Source organism: Mus caroli, unplaced genomic scaffold (genome assembly GCF_978045245.1).
Source record: "Mus caroli unplaced genomic scaffold, Mus_caroli_1 scaffold_5, whole genome shotgun sequence".
NCBI classification, from domain to species: domain Eukaryota; kingdom Metazoa; phylum Chordata; class Mammalia; order Rodentia; family Muridae; genus Mus; species Mus caroli.
The window spans coordinates 62,272,177-62,294,570 of NW_028227260.1; the positions used below are offsets into that span (position 1 = coordinate 62,272,177).

General features: G+C 38.4%; 1 protein-coding gene across 1 annotated transcript in view; it reads left to right on the forward strand.

Moving 5' to 3' along the window:
* LOC110286947 (fibronectin type III domain containing protein 3C1) overlaps nt 1–22,394 on the forward strand; it is a 66,091-nt gene that overhangs the window by 27,160 nt on the left and 16,537 nt on the right. Inside the window, exons 4-21 of the mRNA XM_021153632.2 lie at nt 5,054–5,130; nt 6,706–6,976; nt 8,165–8,869; nt 9,723–9,778; nt 10,060–10,199; nt 11,661–11,720; nt 12,118–12,256; nt 12,792–12,845; nt 13,559–13,680; nt 13,767–13,941; nt 15,137–15,223; nt 16,399–16,537; nt 17,156–17,227; nt 19,044–19,162; nt 19,289–19,391; nt 19,811–19,917; nt 20,129–20,242; nt 21,236–21,385. Coding sequence (XP_021009291.1) covers nt 5,054–5,130; nt 6,706–6,976; nt 8,165–8,869; nt 9,723–9,778; nt 10,060–10,199; nt 11,661–11,720; nt 12,118–12,256; nt 12,792–12,845; nt 13,559–13,680; nt 13,767–13,941; nt 15,137–15,223; nt 16,399–16,537; nt 17,156–17,227; nt 19,044–19,162; nt 19,289–19,391; nt 19,811–19,917; nt 20,129–20,242; nt 21,236–21,385 — 2,690 coding nt within the window. The remainder of the gene's footprint in view (nt 1–5,053; nt 5,131–6,705; nt 6,977–8,164; nt 8,870–9,722; nt 9,779–10,059; nt 10,200–11,660; nt 11,721–12,117; nt 12,257–12,791; nt 12,846–13,558; nt 13,681–13,766; nt 13,942–15,136; nt 15,224–16,398; nt 16,538–17,155; nt 17,228–19,043; nt 19,163–19,288; nt 19,392–19,810; nt 19,918–20,128; nt 20,243–21,235; nt 21,386–22,394) is intronic.

Consider the following 22,394-nt stretch of genomic DNA (forward strand, 5'->3'; position numbering starts at 1 on the left):
GCATGATATTCTGAGGGTCTGTTTCAGGGTTATAAAACCATGCTGTGTGTCTGAACTGGAAAACAGATGACTATGACATTATGTTCGAATGTATCATAAGTATCATAAGAACGTTGGGAGACAATAGCAATACTGGAGAAGTACAACTGTCAGTAGCCACTGTGGCATAAAGCTGAAGGGCATCTCTCTGTCTTAGGAAAGGGAATTGGATCTAGTATATTGGGAGAAGAATGGTGTGAGAGAGGGGGATATTTGGAAGGAGGAAAATGGACAGTCAGAGGGAAAGACAGGAGAGAAGAAACAAGACAACCTGACTGCAACTGAAGAACATTCCAGAAATGATAGGCACTGTGTCCAAATCCCTGCTGAGACCCTGCCAGGTAAGTTGCTGGGAGAAGTTCTAGTCAGGGTCAGTCCAAGTGAAAAGATTGCAGAAAAAGTCCAAGATTTGGCTGGAGCATAATGGTGAACAAGGCAACTTTTGGGTCCAAGATTAAAAATGGAGGTGATGTTTGGGGGATCTGAGAGAAAATAGTAGACAGTTGGGGGATTCATGGATGGACAGCAAGTAGGAGACTATCATCCTGTCAAAAATCTAGAAAAAGGTGGGAGGAACATTGGGCTTTCGAATAGTAAAGATGGGCATGTTGTCAGTGGTAACAGAGTTTGTGGGCATGGGGATATTCACAAGGAGGTGAGAAGCTATGGGTTTGAGTCCCTGCTGTCCAGCAGGGGAAAATAGGTGCTGCAGAATTGAGATATATCAAGGATGTCTGAGGAAAATGAGCACCAATTAATGGTGTCAGGCAATTGTTGAGTGGCTTTGTGTCCTATAAAATCAGGATGACATTAGAGACAGGAACAAGTTAGAGGAATGGGAGCAGGAGTCCCTTCATGTGCCACTAGAAGAGGAGGATAAGTTAAAAACAATTTCACTGCTAAGAGAGACCTATGGTATATGCAAGTTTATGTAGCAAGTCCCTTCCTAGTAAAGAAAGCAAAAGGACACTGGAGTGTGATGAGGAATGAGTGCAAGAGAGTTATGTTATAGAAGACACAAATGAATGGGGGAGGATATTTGGAAACCTGGGTTGGACATTCATGCCAGTAATAGGAAGTGTGCTCTTAGGAAGGCAGTACAGAGGAGGTGGACAACACAAGTACTCTCTACTTTGTTACCTTGGGGCTGTGCCCAATGAGCAAGTCACCAGCCTCAACAGCAACAGGTTAGGCACCAGGTGGTTGATGGTTTAGGAGGGGGATCAATAGCAGCTCCAAAGGTGGAACCAACAATGGGAAGAGGAGTGATCTCTTTCAGGAAAAGCCAACAAGGGGGTGGAAATCTTGTAAAGAGGGAGCTTCTTACCACCTTCTGGCTCTAATCAAGGTTCCTGAGAATTTGCCAGGTCACATATGCTATTAACACTACAGAGAGATATTCAATTTATATTAGCACTAGGACATTTGCTGGGTCAGATTTTATCCTGAGACCCACCTTTTAGACAAAGGGCACCTTAAGAGAGATGTTGCAGGTATTGGGGGTAAATTGTAAACTCATGGTGGTTAGGAGATCCCAGAGTATTCTGAAGACCCCTGACCTGTGTCCCTGTCAGGATGTCAGTCAACTGTGGGACACTTCCAGGGGAAGACAGAAAAGGAAATGTCAGGCATCCCAGTAACAACTTCTTGAACTCTCCATAGAGGAAGTAACCAAGGAACAGATTTCCTAGTCACCTTGGGAGAGAACCAGAGAGAAAAGAATCACTGAACATTTCCAAGAACAAAACAAGAAGCCTTCACAATGCCAGAGCTGCTACAGAAGGGAATGGGAGAGAAAATGGTGGAGAGAGCTGAGGAGGAGAGGGAGTAGAGGAGAAGAGAGGAGAAAAAGGAGAGAAATGAGAGAACAAGTGGGAGAGGAGAGAAGAAATAGGTGAGAGTAAAAGAGAGAAGTGAGAGATAAAAAGAGTGATCCAGTCCAATGGTTCACCTAGTACATAGAGTGTGTTGGAGAAGGGATACATTCTGAAGGGTTTGGGGTGTCATGACCAGGTTCCCATACTTCTACAAAATGTATAATCATTTCTGCAGGGCATTAGACTTCCCTTGTAGTCATGGGTGAGATCCAGCCTCAGCACACTGACCAGTCTGAGGCATGTCTCAGCTAGGCTGTCCCCAGAAAACAAAGACTCTTCCAACAGTTAGAGGTGAAACAGTTTTGCCCTGCATCACACCCATGTATTTAGGCAGGCTAAATTAACCTTGAAAGGAAATCTCTCAGAACAAGATTAACCACAAACTAGTTGTGAAGGAAAGGAATGGATTCCTGGTCCCAGAGAAGATTTTTTTTAAAAAATTAAAAACCTGGTTAATCCCTCCAGTTTTGAAAGGCAACAGCAAACACTGGGACAAAGAGAAGATGATGTGCAAGAGAAAGAACTGTCAGTACATGGGAATTCTATTCTGGACAAGCTACCAGTCATATCACATGTTGAAAATGACTCCTTAGCCTTACAGACTTATGGACTTTCCTCCTCTTTTCCCACTGCCTTCAATTTTGAATAAATAGCTTTGATCAGAGTTTTGCAGTTGCAAATAAGTAAGCCTTTCAATAAGGGATCAAAAGGAAATTCTTGATGACTTACATTACTTCAGAGGCATAGCTCAGAAGCCATTGGAGATCTCTGAAAACAACCCAAGCCTACTTGGCTGACTACCATAATCAGAAGACTGCAGGAAGGCCAAAAGAGGCAAGAAGGGTTGCTCTTCCAGGCCCCAGAATATTGTATCAGAAACAAAGGTAGGGAGCCAAAGGCACCAGGGTAAAACCTATTTATAAGACCAGAAAAGATGAAGTAAAGAGAGTAAAGTCTCTAGCTCCAGGGAATGACAGAGTTGGGTTGCTCTCAGCCCTGGCCAGAGAAGCTTCTTCCTGCAGAGCGTAGTTGTTAATGCAGAGACCCTGACCTTTACAAAATGCTCAGAATGAGCAACTGTGACTGTTTAGCAGTAGATGGAACATCTACATCAACACACACATATGCAAGAACACAGGCAGGCACGCACTCACCAAAAGTCTCTCAGGGATTATCTTGGAAATAGGTTCCAAAAGAACATAAGAGCCAGAGGATGGAGAGGAGTAGCACTGTGGAAGGCTGGCCTCTGAACGTGACATGGGTGTTGTTACACACCAACTCCTCATCTGTAGTTATTGCATAAGACTTCCATAGGATCAAAAGACTTCAACTCCAGCATGGAGAAAGTGTAGCTTCCATGCCCCACCCCATGCTGAAGAATAATGGCAGTTGGTGGCTATTGAGGGAAGGTCACTTCTTTTGTGAGAGGGCTTCCATTGGCAGATTGTTCATACCTCGGTGGGTAAACACAAACACACACACACACACACAAATGTACATACTAGTAGCTTATATTTTTAAAGTAGAGTATGAAAGACAAAATGAGAAATAGATTAGAAGGGTGAGAAGAGCTGGAAGGAGAGAATGGGAGGATATATGTGACCAAGATACAGTTTATGCATATGCGAAATTACAAAGAAAGAAAGAAAGAAAGAAAGAGAGAGAGAGAGAGAGAGAGAGAGAGAGAGAGAGAGAGAGAGAGAGGAAGGAAGGAAGGAAGGAAGGAAGGAAGGAAGGAAGGAAGGAAGGAAGGAAGGAAGGAAGGAAGGAAGGAAGGAAATATGCTGCAGATACACAGCAAGATAATATGCATAGAAAGTATCACCCCTTGAAAAGGAACGAGAGCTGTTGTAAAGGAAAGTTATTTAATCTCATCTCCTGCCATTTGCATGACTAAGGCAGAGCTAGTAAGCATCTCACTATTTTGTTAAGTAGAAAATTTCATAGTTTTTCCTTCTTGAGACTGACCCTTGGGAAGAAGGTTCATTGGATAGTATACTAAGATGTTAAGAGGTCTTCTTGCTCTTGGAAAAGACCCAAGTTTAGTTCCTAGCACTCACAAGGCAGCCCACAACCATCTGTAACTCCAATTCCAGTGGACCCAACACTCTTTTCTGGTATATAATGTTTACCATGATCTCACACAAATTACCATTCCAGGACCTTAGAAACTCATGTATTCTTTGAAATAAGTACTAATTTTAATAATTTCAAATAATCCAAAGAACAATGGCATATACCTATCTGTACTGTAGTAACTTTGAGCTGCTATGTGGCAATATCAAGAATATGTGATATAAAAGTGTTGTGGTGCCTAAGTCCTTCTTATAATACATCATTTTCTAAAATCTTTTAGCTTTATCTGTTTTCTGAAGATGTGTTTATTTTTATTTTATGTGTATGATTGTTTTGTATGTATGTATGTATGACTTGGTGTCATGTGAAGGCCAAAAGAGAGCATCAAATGCCCTGGAACTGGAGTTGACAAATCATTGTGAGCCACTATGTGGGAGCTAAGAATCGAACCCAGGTCCTCAGGAAGATCAGCCAGTGCTCTCAACCCCTGACCCATCCCTCTAGGCTCCCCTTTCACTTTTTAAATTATTTCTTGAAGATTACAATATAATTGTATAATTTCCCCCTTCCCTTTTCTCTTTCCAGACTATTCCATATACCCCTCCTTGCTCTCTTGCAAATTCGTGTCCTCTTTTTTCATGAATTGTTCTTACATACATATATATGTATGTGTTCACTTTAATATTATGGAAGGAAGACCTAATGTAAAAAATTCCTTTCATTTTTATTAGGTAATATAATTCCAAGAAATAATTTTATGACACAAAGTAAAACATTAGGCAATATAAGCATGCTAAGTGAGAGAACACCACCAAAAAGCTGAAATTTTATCTCACTTACAGTGAACTTGCCAGTAGATTTTATTTTACCCAGGACTTATTGGATCCCTTGGTTATATTCCATTGGTTGAAATGAAGTTTCAATGATTTCATCTATACTTTGGCAATAGGCTTTGTGTATATGCAGTGATATTCTTTCAAAATGGCCTTTTTAAAGCTCAATGCTAGTTAACTGGATTTCTGTAGTGGGATTTGCTTAAAATTCATTAATAATTTTCTCAGGTCCTGCAGATGTACCTCTGATAGCACCAACTGGCAATTTGCCACCAATATACCTTCCTCCTGGTTACATGTCTCAGGTATGCTAATGTGGTTTTTCTTTTTGTGGTTAGCTCTTTATTATCATTTAATATTTTTTTTACTATGTCACCATATGATAATATATTTCCTGAAATATTTATCTACTTACTTTACTGTTATCATTTCTTTAAATTTTGCTTTTAACTAAACCTTTAAATGAAATTATTTCAAGTGACTGATTTTAACCAAACCTCCCTTAGACTACCCCATACATGATACCTAATTGCTTAGCAAATTTAGATAACTTAATAGTTATCTTCCATTGCTTTGTAGAGTGTGTTAATTCATCTTAAGTACCATTACAACACATACAGCAATGGCTTCTGATAATGTATAATCTTTAGTCCTTAAAAATAACATACTATTTTCAACCCAGTAGTATTTTATTCCTAAAGGTCTAAGGAAACTAATTTTTAAAATCCTCAAATATTTGTGGTGCTCTTAAAATGAGCAGGCAGATAACCCTCCTACAGATATTTTAAAAATGTTCAATGGCCTTGAAATTACAGTACTCCAGAAGATGTCTTGTTATCCTTCCTCCTAGCCTTTGTCTTCATGGCTTGTTTGGTTGTGTATATTGCATAGTATTGCAGATGTAGGTCAATATAAGGTACTTTAATCCAATACAGAATTGCTTGTAAGAAAATATCTAGTGAAAATGAGTGCACACACGCCTGTAGTCAGCAATTACATTTTAAAGAATTTACCAGACAGACATTTTTATAATTTTGTAATGGTATATTATTATAGCATATACATAATATTAATATATCCTATAAATAATATTCTTTGAATTGTTGTTTATAATCACAAGAAAGTTTGAAAACAACCCCAATGCCTATAAATGAGTGACTGTATGATATATGGAGATAATGGAGCACTAGAAAACTAGACCAAAAAAAAATTGAAAAAAAAATAGGCTGTGTAGTGGTGGCACTCACCTTTAATCCCAGCACTAGGAAAGTAGAGGCAGGCAGATCTCTGTGAGTTCCAGAACAGCCTGGTCTGCAGTAAGTTCAAAGACAGCCAGAGCTACATAGTGACACCCTATCTCAAAAAGGAGGTGGGGTGGGGCAAGGGCAGATAATAAACCAAACAGAATAGTTTTAAAGGGTATATTACTAAGTAAAAGTGAAAGTGCTGATTGGTAGAAATAAAGCTATCATGATATGAAAATAAGGAAAACAAGAAATTTGAGAAATGTTCATAAGAAATTAATAGTTTTCAGTTGGGAAGCCTTCAGAAAGTAAGGATTAGAAAGGACACTTTTAAATTATATATTACACATTAAGGTTTTGAAATGTGTCAGAAATTACCTCATTTTAAAAAGCTAGCCACAGCCAGGCATTCATCCTGGTACTCTGGAGGCAGATCTGTGTGTCTGAAGTCAGCCTGGTTGACATAGAGTTCTAGAGACTTGATACCAATGGGGCAGGGGCGGGGAATGATCTTACCTTCTTGATTATTGGTCATGAATCTTTAGATTTCTAAATTAACAGCATGTGATATAACTCTAAAACATAATGATTTCTATGGATGTTAATAGATACCTATAATTCTGTCTCCTCTTTTAGGTGGTGGAAGAAAATGGAATTCAAAAAATTGTCATTGTACCTCAGACACTTGACTACCATGTGCCCATGACTGCTCCTGTGCAACAGCCCTTTGTAGCAGCACCATTGCTCACATACCCACAGACCCCTCAACTTCTCTATTCTCCAGTTCAAGGGGAAATCCCAGTACCTTCTTACATACAAGAACCACAGCAGATCCCGCCACTACCACTTCTACCCCCACTGCCACTGCTCCCACCAGCAGCAACATTTCTATTCCAGGAACATCTTGGTAGTCTATACTTTTCTTCTATTGAGATTTTATTTTTATTTGTGTAAAGTGATGGCCTGAGTGTATGTCTGTACACCATGTGTGTAGAGTGCCTGTGGAGAACAGAAAGAAAGAGGGCATCAGATCCTCTGCAAATGAATTTACCTACAGTTGTTAGCTGCCATGTGGATGCTTGAAATTGAACCCAGATCCTCCGGAAGAGTACCCAGAGTTCTTAACCACTGAGCAACTTCTCCAACCCCAGCATATACTTTTTGTAAATGCAAAGAAAGCATTGTCATTGATTTGAGATAAAAAGAGAGTTAAGCCATGGAAGTAGACAAGAGAGTATCTGGAACTGAGAAGATGATCAGTTAGTACAGTGCTTTGCCTAGAATACACAGAGCCCTGAGTTTTGTTAACACATAAAACCAGATATGGTGGCAGATGCTTATGTCAGCATTCTGGATGTGGAAGCATGAGGATTCAAAAGGCCATCCACAAGAGAAAGAGGAGGAAGAGGAGGAGGAGGGGGAAGGGTAGAAGGAGGGGGAGGGAAAAGAAATAGGAGGGTAAGGGGGTAAATATGGACAAGTGCATGATATACTTCTATGAAAATGTTTTGTGAAACACATCACTACTTACAATGAATATGTGCCAGTGTAAAAAGAAATGTTTACAAAAGTGGAAAATAAGAAGTATTTTCAGTTCGTTAAAAGTAAACAGACTTGGGCAGCTATTGAAGTAGAAAAAAGGGAGACGATAGAAATATTTCCATGAATGATTGAATATCATATATATATATATATATATATATATATATATATATATATATATAATGGCTGATAATAGTTGGTAGGAAAATGTTTATAATGGATAAAGTTTATGACCTACATAAAATACTAATCTTGACTATTAATGCTATCTATTGGAAATATAAAAGCCAATGGAGGATGTCATCACATCCATAAGAGCTTAAGATTTTAAATTAAAGCCACTATCTATAAAAATACTGTATTTTCTCATTTTTACGTACCTATCAGTATATCCTAAACACATATACATAAATAATGAATGTTTATATTGAAGGAAAGTAAGAAAACTTTTAAAGTAAACCAAGATTTATCAGTGTTCTTTGGATAGTTAGCTAAAAGAACTTGAAAGAATATGATTACTACTGAACATTATCACATTTATTATCTCTCTTAGAAACCTATCCTCAAGGAAGAGTGAATCATAACCAATTTGATGAGAGGACTGTAAAGATTGGAGAATATTCAAAGAAGAAGATAAGAGATCGCCAACTTGGTGAACACAAGATCAACTCCACTTTTAGTGACACCACTTTGCTTCTCAACAAAGACATTGACATGCCTGCTCTTCCTGATAGTCTCTGTCCTTACACTGTGGATACTGCTCCAGGCACCAACACTGATAACAGTACTTCAGACACTTACTCTCTTAATACTGTCTTAAATACTTGCACTATTGACAGTGCTCCAAGAAACATGGCTGACAATATTTCAGACACTAACACTACTGACACAATCACTAGTTCTTCTGCTCATACCCCAAGCATTTCTACCTCAAATGCTACTTTTTGCTCTGACAACAGTAAAAATATTACAGACTCTTCTATAAGTACTCACAATCAAGTCACCTATGATGAAACTCACGAACCACCAGATGCTAAGAGTACTCCAAGCTGTACTTCCCAAAGTGCTAGCAACCCTTCTGTCTCTGAAAATGCTCATAACCCCTCCTCGATAAATGATGGCCTCAGACCTTCTGATGCTTCCAGCATTTCTGAAAACGATCATGAAGAGACAGAGGCTAACATGGGAGCTGGAGACAATAAGCAGATGTTAGGTGAAAACCAAAAGAAGAGTCAGTCGTCAAATCCATCACTGAAAGGTAAACACAGGAACCCCATTCTGTTGCCATGAAGGTACAAGCCAAATAATTTGGACTCACAGTGCATTTTAAATAAATTTCTACTATACATAATTACCTATTTATATGTGTATGTGAACGAGGGAGATCAGAGCGAAACTTATGGGAGTTTGATTTCTCCTTTCAAAGATGCAGGTCCTGGGTACAAACTCAGGGTATAGTGTTTGGTAGAAAGTACATGTACGCTCCAGGTCAACTTGCCAGCCAATTCAAAATATTACAGTGCCATTCTCCGTTTTTATTTCCCCTTTACATCCATTTTTTCTAATTTATTTTAATGTATTATTAATTAACAAATAACATGTATAAACTTATAAAATGCAATGAGACATTTTGACACATTTATATATGGAATATATAAATATAATGTGGAATTACAACATGAGCTAACTAACATCCATCATCTCACTTAGCGACTAGGATTCTTTTATTTTTCCTTTTCTTATCTTTTTTTTTTGTTCAAGCATATGAAAATGTATGTCCACTGTATTGAAATATACCTTATAATGACTAAGTAATCCTGCTGTTCAATAACTCCCAAAACCTATTCCTTCTATATGAATTTTATTTCCTTTGATCAGCAGTTCCAACCTGCTCCTATTCCAAGATTATTGTGTTTCTTTCAACTTTTCTAAATTCAACATACAAGTGAGATCATGACATTTAAAACTTATGTTCCCTGGGTTCTGATTCAAAATCTAAATTGGGTCATACTAGATTTCATAGTGATGATATACTTGTAGTGTGATCTATCTCTTTTCTCTTGTTTTGGACAATGTATTATTTTATCTGAGTTTTTTTTTCTTACTTTTAGAACACAATACAGAGGACAGAACACAACCAGGTTGTTTCGACATTGAAAAACCTGTGGTATGTAACAAAAGTGAAGATTCCATGCTCTTCCATCTTTTCCATCTAAACCCTCTAAAATCATTGCTATTTTTAGAGCATTTACTGTGTTGATATTTTCATACTCTTCTGCAGCAATGCAATAAGATCCAGTGTGGCATCATTAAAGATAGGAGTGGTGGCTAATTAATCATACTATTTAAGCACCTACTATGAGAACTGGAACTAGTATCAAACAAATAAAGAAATAAAAGTACAGATTATGATATTTAAGTATACTGCTTGCATTTTCTTCATTTTAGGTTTCTAATATTCAAACCCGATCTGCTACTGTTTCATGGACTCGAAAGAGTAATGAAAAATATGATATTAATTCTTCTATGACATATGAATTGGCACTGTCCAGCAATGGTAAAAATGGACCCTATAAAAACATTTATACGTAAGTGTTTTTAATTATCTTGCATTATTTAATTCAAGCATACAATATAAACATATGGTCCCTGTGCCCCAACTTGCACCTAGGCTGAATTCCTCATTTTCTCCTAAATTCTTTTTGACAGGAGTAGGTATCTAGTAGTAACTTACCAAGCCAATCCACATAGCTTATTAAAATCATGGTATGTATTCAAACATCTACTCATCAGCCAGGCAGTGGTGGTAATCACCTTTAATGCTAGCACTCAGGAGATAGAGGCAGGGTGATCTCTAAGTTAAAGGCCAGCCTGGACTACAGAGTGAGGGCTACTGTCTTGAAAAACCTAGATAGATAGAAGGATGGATGAATGGATTGATACAATTTTATTTTGATAATTTTTCTTCTTATTCAGAGACTTAATATGAAAATGTAAATTTATGTAAAGTTTTATTTCTTTGATAATTAATACTTAAAGTTGTGCGATCTAATAATCTTAGCCAACAATCTTCTATGCTGTGTAGCACGGATGGCAATATGCAAAATTGGCTTGCATGGAAATCTTTCTCTGGTATGTCATGTATTTTATGAGCACCACTCCCTTAAAAAGATAAACAAGTTAGCTCTCAGCATTGGAAGGAGACAGAGGGAGAAGAGGAGGAGCTACTTCAGTAGGAGGAGACTGCCTATTTGCTTCCACCTCTGATTACCCTTTGCTCAAAAGCAAAGTAGCCTTTGATTAAAAGTATCAATAGCTTCCATTTTAGAGCTTTCTTTTTAGGATCTAGAGCTAGAAGGAATTCCATGCTCTTTGCTCAGGAAGACATAGCTGTGGCAATATAATCCCTCTGTTCATGTGACAGACAGAATCTCACCCAGAAAGTCCCTCTTAAACTGAATGAGTGAATTGTGTGAGACATGCTGTTCTTCAAAGCATTTGGTATCTACACATTTTGAATAAGCTACTTAAAACCAAAACTATACTATTTTGGTTAAATATATACAGTACTAAAATGCAAATTGGATACTTTGAATGACTATGGTATAAATATATACTGAATGAAGAGACAAGACAAACTCAGAACTTCTTGGTGGCTGCTTTTCTGATGACTATTTTGTTCAGCTCCTTCAGCTTCCTCTTGGTGCAGGTGTGCATATGAGTAGTAGAGTGGATTTGCAGATGTGTATCCCCACCCTCTGAACTTGAGCCTTAGAGACCTAGAGCAGCTCTGTGGTGTGTCCACTAGATGGTAAAAACCACATACCTCCCAGATCATACCATCCCCCCAAAACTTGATATGCTCCTCAATGGAGGCTGCAGCCTTCTAAGAACATTATTTTGCTCTCATATAAAGTGGTTTAAAGTGATTGAAACTTTCAGAAGAATACGGGTTCTTTATAAGTTATTCATTAATTATGGGGCTAAAACAGTGTACTTTGCTTTTAAATGTGTGTGAGATCCCATATAAACAAAGTTTATCTTCACAGTGGTGATGGCATTACTGTGGTCCTACATGATCTACAACCATGCATGGTCTACTTTTTAAGGTAAGGACTCTGTCCCACACAACCAATCACCAGCCTGTAGCTAGCAGAGACTTCTTAATCTATATAGGTTTAGTACTTAGAATTGCTATAGGGAGTCTATCAATTTGCTGGCAAAGTGTCCTCGAATACTCATATAAACAACCATAGTTTAAACTCATGAGGCTGGAAAAGAAAAAGGAAAAAAAATGATGAAAATAGAAGTCAGGTGACTAGTTTGAGGGAATCAGGGAGCATGGGAAGCGAACAAAAGAGTTTTATGGGGAGGTAGGATGGTCATATATGAGGATGCCATAATGAAAGATGTTACTGTGTATACTCAACATGTGCTAAGAATATGTCTAGAAATACAAACTTGTAACTTGGGACCTGAATGCACCAATTTCTGTTCCCCTTTCAGAGTAACAACCATAAGAAATGTAGAACAGAGAAGTGTGTCTGAAGTGGTTAGCTTCACAACACCAGGCTGTGAACCAGACCCTCCTCTTGCACCCACATTGATCAGCAGAACCAAGAACAGCCTGAGTTTACAATGGAAAGTAAGGATTTGACTGACAAAAGAATTTCAATCTGATTTTCAAACACTATCCTGTTTCCTGAATTTTAACCATAAATGATGCATGTTTCATCTAAGTTATTTCTCCATCACATCTCTTCACAATAATCTTTCCGCTCAGTCTAAGAGATCATGCCAAGTGACTTGAGAAATATCAATATACTTTGGATCATTAATAACAAGCTAACTGCCCATTTCTAGCACTCATGTTTTGGTGTCGGTCATCCCAGTTACCAATAACACCATGTCTCTGGTTCCTTAGGTGTCCATTTTAACTTCCTTCCTTTTATGCAGTCTGGAAACATGAGATATACAGTCGGGCTGTGTCGTGGAGACTGGAAAATGTGTGTTTTAAACTTAAATCCGAACTGCAATAAAAACAAATATCCCTACACAAATTTTTGCAATACAAATTCACCATTCTTTAAATGCATAAGCGCATGCACATGGTGTGGGTAGGTTATATATGGGCTATATAAAAATAAACCATCATAATTTTATCTTTCTAATGTTTTCAGGCTTCCTATGATAATGGATCAAAAATAAGCAGCTTTCTTTTGGAATGGGATGAGGTATGCTCATTTATTATTAATAAGAGATTTTTTCATATAATATAATCTGATTAATGTTTCCTTTCTTCCAACTCCAGATCCCTGCACCCCAACCCACCCCTATTCAAATCCACCCTTTCTTTTTCTCTTCAGAAAACACAGAAGAAAATCATAATACAATAAGATATGATTACAAACAAAGAAACCTGAATAGGACAAAACAAACAAATGAAAAGAGAAAAGAGCCAAAGAAAAAGCACAGGGAACACATGTAGACACAGAGACACAACACTTTCATACACACCAAAGGCTCATAAAGACACAAACCCAGAAAACATGATATATAAGCAAAAGACCTATAGGGATTTTTATAATGACAGGCAACACAAATTGTGTCACAAAAACACAAACACACACACACACAATAAATAAATAACTTCAGAATTACAATTGAGTTCACTCTGTGTTTGTTAACCACTGCTGGGTATAGGGTCTGCCCTCAACTGTGGTTTATACACCCAGTGAGACTCCATTGTTGGAAACTCACTTTTTTGCACACGGTTAACACTCTGGGTTATGGTCCAGTGCCCTTGCACAGGGCTGGGATCCCATCTTGCTTAGACCTGGTACAAAGGAATTTTTTTAAATCACCTGATTGGGAATGGTTAATGCTATGGTGAGCGTGTGTTAAGTGTGGCATTTTTCAATGTTAATATTTTGTGTGCATTGTCTAGGGTAAAGGTGAAGACTTCAAAAGTTGTTACAGTGGACGCCTGAAACAGCACAAGCTCTTTAAACTGAGCCCTTCGACAAAGTATTCCTTCAGATTAGCTGCCAAAAATGACTTTGGCTGCAGGTACACTGAATTATTTGCACCACTGGAAAATCTACACTGCCATCAGATCCTGACATTAATGCTTTCATTTCAACTTATTCTTTTAGCAATTTCAGTGAAACAGCAGTCTTCTATACATCAGGAAAGACCCCTCCAGCACCACTGCCACCTAAGTTGAAAGAAGCAGGAATCTACAGTTTGTCTCTAGAGTGGTGTGCCCCAGCAAACCCAAACCCAAATGACACTCTTACTTATGTGCTAGAGATGGAGGAAGCAAAATCTGTAAGTCTCCTTTTTTTCTTTTTTTCTTTTTTTTACCATAAGCTTAACCTCATCTTTCAACAACTTTTTACTTTTTATACTTATTTATCATTTGAAAAAAAAATCAGCCTTGCTTGAGTCCCTGTGTTCAGAATGGAAGCAATGCAGAGCTATTGTTGGGCAGGTCTGCATAGGCCTCCTTATCCCCAAACTAGCTTAATGTAAGAGCTCCAAGCTCTACCCAGTGTCTATACAAAGAACCCTGTTAGCATCTTAAACTCCAAGCCTGTTCTAGGTGACTTTCTGTGGCCACACATATTTTTAAGAACCTTCAAAGAAAATCTCAAGCTGTGTCCTCTCTTCATCTAGTTTCCTCATGAGGGTTAGCAACTACTTCATTCCTCTCTGACCTTCCAAATCTGTGTCAAAGAGATAGTCAATTTAAAAAGCAGCCATAGGGGTTGAAGTGATGGCTCAGAGGTCAAGAGCACTTCCAGAGATCCTGAATTCAATGCCCAGTAACCACATGGTGACTCACAACCATCTGTAATGGCATCCAATTCCCTCTTCTGGTGTGTCTGAAGACAATTATAGTGTACTCATATGAATAAAATAAATCTTTTTTTAAGAAGCAGCATAAGTTACTGTGTCCATATTTCCAAAATGTAAATCAAGCAGATAACATTGAGATAAGTTCAGGTTTGTAACTAATAGGTACTTACATCCATTTGTGCTATCTTATTACATCTTGAAAAAAAATAACTTTTGAAAAGAGAAATTATCTCCAAATTTTATTGAGAATAGATATTTCTCTCATACAAAACAACACACCTGCACCAGTTTGCCCTCCTCCACTATCCCACTCCTCCAACCTGCCCTCCCCCCTGATACACACACCCCTTTCCATCAGAAAAGGGCAGGCCTCCCAGGCATATCACCTGAACATGGCATATCAAATTACAATAAGAATAGGTACAAACACTCACATCAACCCTGGAGGAGGAACCCAACAAGAGGAAAAGGATCTCAAGAGCAGGCAAAAAGCCAGTCCCACTGTTAGGAATCTCACAGAACACCAAGCTAACTAACATCCTAACATAGATGCAGAGGACCTGATGAACCATTTTGAGGTTCAAAGCCATTCAGGTAGATAGAACATTGAAGCTACACCTTGAATCTAGTCTTTCTTCCTGAATTCATTGTCCTCCATTTTTAGGGATTAGGTTTTAAACCTAAATACAATGGAGAAGATCTCACCTGCACCATAAGAAATCTTCAAAGGAACACTATGTACAAGTTTCGGGTATGTGGCATGATTTATTTTTATTAGATATTTTCTTAATTTACATTTCAAATGCTATCCTGAAAGTCCCCTATACCCTCCCCCCGCCATGCTCCCCTACCCACCCACTCCCACTTCTTGGTGTTGGCATTCCCCTGTACTGGGGCATATAAAGTTGGCAAGTCCTAGGGGCCTCACTTCCCAATGATGACTAGGCCATCTTCTGCTACATATGCAGCTAGATACACGAGCTCTAGGGGTACTGGTTAGTTCATATTCTTGAACCACCTATAAGGTTGCAGACTCCTTCAGCTCCTTGGGTACTTTCTCTAGCTCCCCCATTGGGGGCCCTGTGTTCCATCCTATAGATGACTGTGAGCATGCACTTCTGTATTTGCCAGGCACTGGCATAGCCTCACAAGAGACAGCTATATCAGGGTCCTGTCAGCAAAATCTTGCTGGCATATGTAATAGTGTCTGAAATTGGTGGCTGATTATGGGATGGATCCTCAGGTGGGGTAGTCTTTGGATGGTCCATCCTTTTGACTTAGCTCCAAACTTTGTCTCTGTAAATCCTTCCATGGGTATTTTATTCCCTATTCTAAGGAGGAATGAAGTATCCACATGTTGGTCTTCCTTCTTCTTGATTTTCTGTGTTTGGCAAATTGTATCTTGGGTATTCTAAGTTTCTGGGCTAATATCCACTTATCAGTGAGTGCATATCAAGTGACTTCTTTTGTGATTGGGTTGCTTCACTTGGGATGATATCCTCCAGATATATCCATTTGCCCAAGAATTTCATAAATTCATTGTTTTTAATAGCTGAGTAGTACTCCATTGTGTAAATGTACCACCTCCATTGCTGGGATTGCAACCTTATACAACCAATCTGGAAGTCAGTCTGGTGGTAGCACATAGTACTACTAGAAGATCCAATACCTCTCCTGGGCATGCTCCACTATGTTCATAGCAGCCTTATTTATAATAGCCAGGAGCTGGAAAAAACCCAGATGTCCCTCAACAGAGGAATGGATACAGAATATGTGGCATGATTTGTAAGGTGGTATTATTTCTTGAAATGAAAATTTACTTGGCATTTGATTCTTTGAAATTCTCATGCAGCTGACTCTCTACATATTACTAAACTGCACATTAATTTTCGGTGATCAACAAAATATTCTCTTTCACTCAAACAGATTTTTGCCTACAATCTGGAAGGAAGGAGCAACCCCAGTGGAGAAGTAAAATATACTACTCGTCCAGCTAGGCCTGGATGCCCTAATAAACCATATGTAGTGGGAACGATCCATGCACACCAAGTGACAATTGGATGGGGTAAATAAGGCTTCTCTGTTGAAACTTTCCCCTCCCTATACAAGTATTTACTGCTCAGAAGAAATCTGCCTGCAATTTCACTAAGCAAAATATTCTCATTTGCATGTGAACCATTCTGCCTTATAAATGAGTTTAATGGTAAACCCTATTATTTTTTTCTATTTCTTATTGCTGTCTTAACTACTCACAAATGAACAAATTGTGGAACTTCATATGGATCTGTGAATAAGCTTCTTCCAAGTAAAATGTATTTACAGCCAACATAAGGCCCATAGTTAGAAGTTTGTGTGAAAGATGAATGTCAGCTTGGCCAGAAGTTATATTTACAAAAATTTATTACCTATAAACTAGGTAAATGATAATTATTCCATGTATACTTATTTAGTCTCTTCATAAAAAGTTTGAAATGCTATCTAAATGCTTGATGGCTGATATCACATGTATATAGCTTGTATTATGTTTAGAGAATATTAGTATAGAGATGTTAATATAACATTGTGACACAATTATATTTTTCTGTGAAAAGTATAATTTATGAGATAAACTTTTAGTGGAAACTTGTGTTTTACAAAAACACACTTAAAAAAAGAATCACTTAAAATTTATTTCTTCTTATAGACTTACCCAAAGACAATGGTGGAATGAACATTTCAAGTTACAGCCTAGAAGTTTGTGAAAATTCAGATGGTGGTAAGGGAACACAACTTTTAAAAGATTTTATTATGAAATAGTCTTACACTCATCTAGAAATTATTTAAAAATTCTATAGAGTTCCTCTGTAAAACTTGCACTGGGCTTCACCAGTAGCAGTGTCTCGTGTACACATAGGATCATTGCCAGAACCAGAAAATCTTGATAACCTATAAACCAAACGCTAGAACACACTGGACTCCTTTGGATGTTTTTTAAATTTTTTATTGGGTATTTTCCTCATTTACATTTCCAATGCTATCCCAAAAGGCCCCCATACCCTCCCCCCCCCCCGCTCCCCTACCCACCTACTCCCACCTCTTGGCCCTGGCGTTCCCCTGTACTGAGGCATATAAAGTTTGCAAGTCCAATGGGCCTCTCTTTCCACTGAGGCCGCCTAGGCCATCTTCTGATTCATATGCAGCTAGAGACATGGGTTCCAGGATACTGGTTAGTTCATATTGTTTTTCCACCTATAGGGTTGCATATCCCTTTATCTCCTTAGATACTTTCTCTAGCTCCACCACTGGGGGCCCTGTGATCCATCCAATAGCTGACTGTGAGCATCCACGTCTGTGTTTGCTAGGCCCCGGCATAGACTCACAAGAGACAGCTCTATCTGGGTCCTTTCAGCAAAATCTTGCTAGTGTATGCAATGGTGTCAGCGTTTGGAAGGTGATTATGGGATGGATCCCCGGATATGGTAGTCTCTAGATGGTCCATCCTTATGTCTCAGCTCCAAACTTTGTCTCTATAACTCCTTCCATGGGTGTTTTGTTCCCAATTCTAAGAAGGGGCACAGTGTCCACACTTTGGTCTTCGTTCTTCTTGAGTTTCATGTGCTTTGTATCTTGTATCTTGGGTATTCTAAGTTTCTGGACTAATATCCACTTATCAGTGAGTACATATCATGTGATTTCTTTTGTGATTGGGTTACCTCACTCAGGATGATGCCCTCCAGGTCAATCCATTTGCCTAGGAATTTCATAAATTTATTCTTTTTAATAGCTGAGTAGTACTCTATTGTGTAAATATACCACATTTTCTGTATCCATTCCTCTGTTGAGGGGCATCTGGGTTCTTTCCAGCTTCTGGCTATTATAAATAAGGCTGCTATGAACATAGTGGATCATGTGTCCTTCTTACCAGTTGGAACATCTTCTGAATATGTGCCCAGGAGAGGTATTGCAGGATCCTCCGGTAGTACTATGTCCAATTTTCTGAGGAACCATCAGGCTGATTTCCAGACTGGTTGTACAAGCTTGCAATCCCACCAGCAACGGAGGAGTGTTCCTCTTTCTCCACATCCTCGCCAGCCACCTGCTGTCACCCGAATTTTTGACCTTAGCCACTCCTTTAGATTTTAATAAGAGATTATTATTTACTGGTCACTTACAGTTTCTGATTAATTCTACTGGGAATGAAATTATTTAACAACTATAAAAATATTATTGGATTGGGGATGGGGATATGGCTCAGATGTTAAGAGTACTGACTGCTTGCCATTCCAGAGGTCATGTGTTCAATTCCCAACATACACATGGTTGCTCACAACCATCTGTAAAGGGGTCTGATAGCTACTTCTGGGGAGTGTAAAGAGAGCAACAGTGTACTCAGGCACATCAAATGAATAAATAAATCTTTAAAACAACATTTTGGATCAAGTTATTTCCCAAAATAGTTGTCTCTTAACGTACATATAATATGTACATTGCATATATGCTTTATATCATGCATACATTAACTATTATGGTGGCCTATAAAATTTATATATGATTTACAAAGACAATGAACCAAATTTCTCTTCTTCCTTCAGCAAATCTCTGGAAAATGATCTACAATGGCACTCGACAGGAATTTCTTTATGATGACCTCCAACCAGCCACCACATATAAACTGAGAGTCTTTTGCACTTCACCTGCAGGCCAAAGCCGTGTAAGAAAACAGAATAGGAAAAGTTCTCCAATTAAGAATTGAAATAGACTATTTATATGACTAAATATTTTTCTGAAGCTCATCTTGAATTTAATATAGTAGTAAAATACTTTGTATTTCTCTTAGCCTTCAGATGTATTGACAATTCAGACACCTACTCTTCCTCCAGAGTCTTGCCGTTCACAGCCCTTAAGTGGTAAAACCAAGGGCAAGGATGCCAACCTTCCTGGTAAGTAAGGCTTCCTTATGTGATTCACAATTGTCCCTAAACTTCCTGTCTTGTGACTTTTGTTTTGTGTGCATGTGTTAATATTGGTAAGTACCATTTCCTTTTAGAACAGAATTGAATAAAGGTTAACAAATGAATCCTTGGTAATTGACAACCAACTTTTTACTGTCTAAGTCAAATTGAGAAGTTAATGCATACAATGAGCTTTTGAGTGTCTAAGCAAGTTTAAAGAGTTGTCCTAACTCACTGTATAGTATGAAGTATTGTTTTAAAGAAACATCTCTAAAAACTAGGGACTTGGTGTGGAGCCAAATGATGTAGTGTGTGGTTAGTATTCACAATTCACAGGGTTACATCCCTACTACCAATGTATATTTGAGCAGGGAAGGGAAACTGAGTGCATTTTACATGTTTTGTAGACAATCGTTCTGTTAATGGGAAGCCGGAAGCACATGTGCGTGGCAAAAAAGCAAAAGGTCCTCATCAGGACAGAAAGGTGTACCCCAGCTCTGAAAAGAAATGTGCAGTAAGTAAACTCATTCCTGAAGAACCCATAGTTTCTGGATGAAAATATATAGCATGAGTTTAAAAGGTATACTATTCACATGATCCACTTGTACTTTGTTTCACTTTGAATGAATACATGCCTGCACTGTTCTTGTTGCCAAGGTGAGGAGTAACCATGCCTGCAAAGTCATGCATGTGTTTGTTTATTTGTATGTTTGTTTAATTTGTAGCTTGGATCTCAGTCAATGGAGTGTGGATCTGTACCAGCCCGGCACCCTCCTTCTCAGTGTGGTACACCTGTGCTAACCTGCAAGGGTCCAACCTGTGTTATTGTCAGTTGGGAAGTATGTTACCAATTCAACTTTTTATTCATTCTGCTGATACCCAAACATTTTACTAGTTTGGAGCACTTTTTGGAGAAAAAAAAATGAAATGAATCATAGATTAGAATTAGGATCCTACATCCCTCAGACCACGCTTTGTAGAACATACATACCTAGGACAAAATACCACTGAAGTCATGAAGACAACAGAGCCAATAATCTGCTCTTCAGGTCTCAATTATATATTTGGGGACCAAAATAAACTATGAATGGGTAACTAATTGAATTTTTGAAGCTAATGCCGGAGGCATTGAAGGTAGAACAATTTATAAAAAGTTTAATTTTCTGTGGTGCTAAGGACTGAAGCCAGGACTTCATACATGCTAGGGAAGCACTCTACTTCCCAACAATTATCCTCAGGCAAGAACTGTCTTCTCTGAAGAACTTCACTGGGAAAGCTTTTGCTGCTATAGCCAGCATGTAACTACAGTGTGATACAAAAGAATGGAAAAGATTTTAAAATGTACTTTTTACAACCATGTGAATGAATGTCTTACCAAACTAAGTTTTCGAAAGTAAGAATTAGCCTAATTATTTAGTCATATCGGGTTATTTGTGCTGTTTTTTTCCCCCAGTCTCAAGCAATGGTGTAACTTTTTAACATTGACCCAAAGGCTAAGACTGTTAATGATGCATGACAGAGCTGATTCTTTAACTTTTAAAGCCCAGATCACCAGTGCATGTGTTTTAGCATACTAACCAATGGTAATCTTAAACAATCTTAATATATTTGTTTTCATCCATCTAATATGTGGAATTAGCAAGTCCTTTTTCTTACTTTAACTTGTTCCTTTTAATGTTATTACAGTGTCATGCCTGTGTTTGTTTCTCTACATCTCTATCCTGTATCACTTGATGGATTGCAAGCTTTTATGCAGTATTCCTCCTCACGGTATCAAATATAGTGGCCACTTAGAAAAAGAACTGAATTTCTGTGTATGTTTCATCTTTCAGATTCCTAAATGCAATGGTGCTGAAATCATTGATTACCGACTGCAATGGGGACAAGTTGAAGATTCCATGCATTTGATTTACACTGGCCCTTGCTTGCGCTATGAAGTTAAAGGTCTTATTCCTGCAACCACATACTTTTGCAGAGTACAGGTAGACCTGACATTCCCTTCACTATAAAGAAGGCAATAGCTATTAAACCTATATTTTCCACATACATAATACTAACATAATTTCCAATGTAAAGACTAGAGTCAAGAAGGGAATAATTTTCAAATTAAGAATATTGCTTATATTTAACAACAGAAGATGTTGTTTGGTTGGTTTTAGTTTTTTGAGACAGGGAATTTCTATGTAGCTCTGGCTGTCCTAGAACTCTCTCTGTAGACTAGGCAGGCCTCCCACTCAGATATCCACCCACCTCTGCCTCCAGGCATGCTGGGATTAAAGGTATAGGCCAATACTGCCTGGTCAATCAGTTCCTAATTTCCAAGTTTGGTAATCATTATATTTAATAAGCATGTACAATGACTAAGAAAAACAAGACAAAGGGGCTCAAAGTCAAGGACATGTTTATTTTGAGATAGCCTTGGAACAGACTTTCATCAGAATTCAAGACAGTAAGTCAATGAACTTTTTTTATGGTCTTGGGTTGTTAAGGGGTTTGGGTTTGGAAAGGGGCTATTAGGGGGGTTGGGAACTTTCCTGAATGATCATAACAGTCTTGTTGGTTAGGTAAGTTAGTGTTAAGGATTAAACTAGGATGTGCAGGAATGGTATATTCTGATAAAGCCTGGCTTCAGGAAGCTGAAACTGTTACTTATAGGAAGGGGACTCTTCAGACCAGAATGGGCCTACCTTGAAGGCAAGATGGTCATCCATCTGTTCTTTCAGTTCAAGCTCTATGGTTTGGTAGAAAGGCAGGGCAACCAAATCTTTAAATAGTATCCCTGCTAGGAAGGGGTGAGGGTCCTTGGAACGAATGTCTGAAGGAGAATGGGAAATTTAACACGTTACTGTGGGGTGCTAGAGAAATAACTCAGTGGTTAAAAGCACTGACTGCTGTACCAAAGGTCCTGAGTCCAATTCCCAGCAACCACATAGTAGCTCACAACCATCTATAATGGGATCTGATGTCCTCCTTTGGTGTGTCTGAAGAACA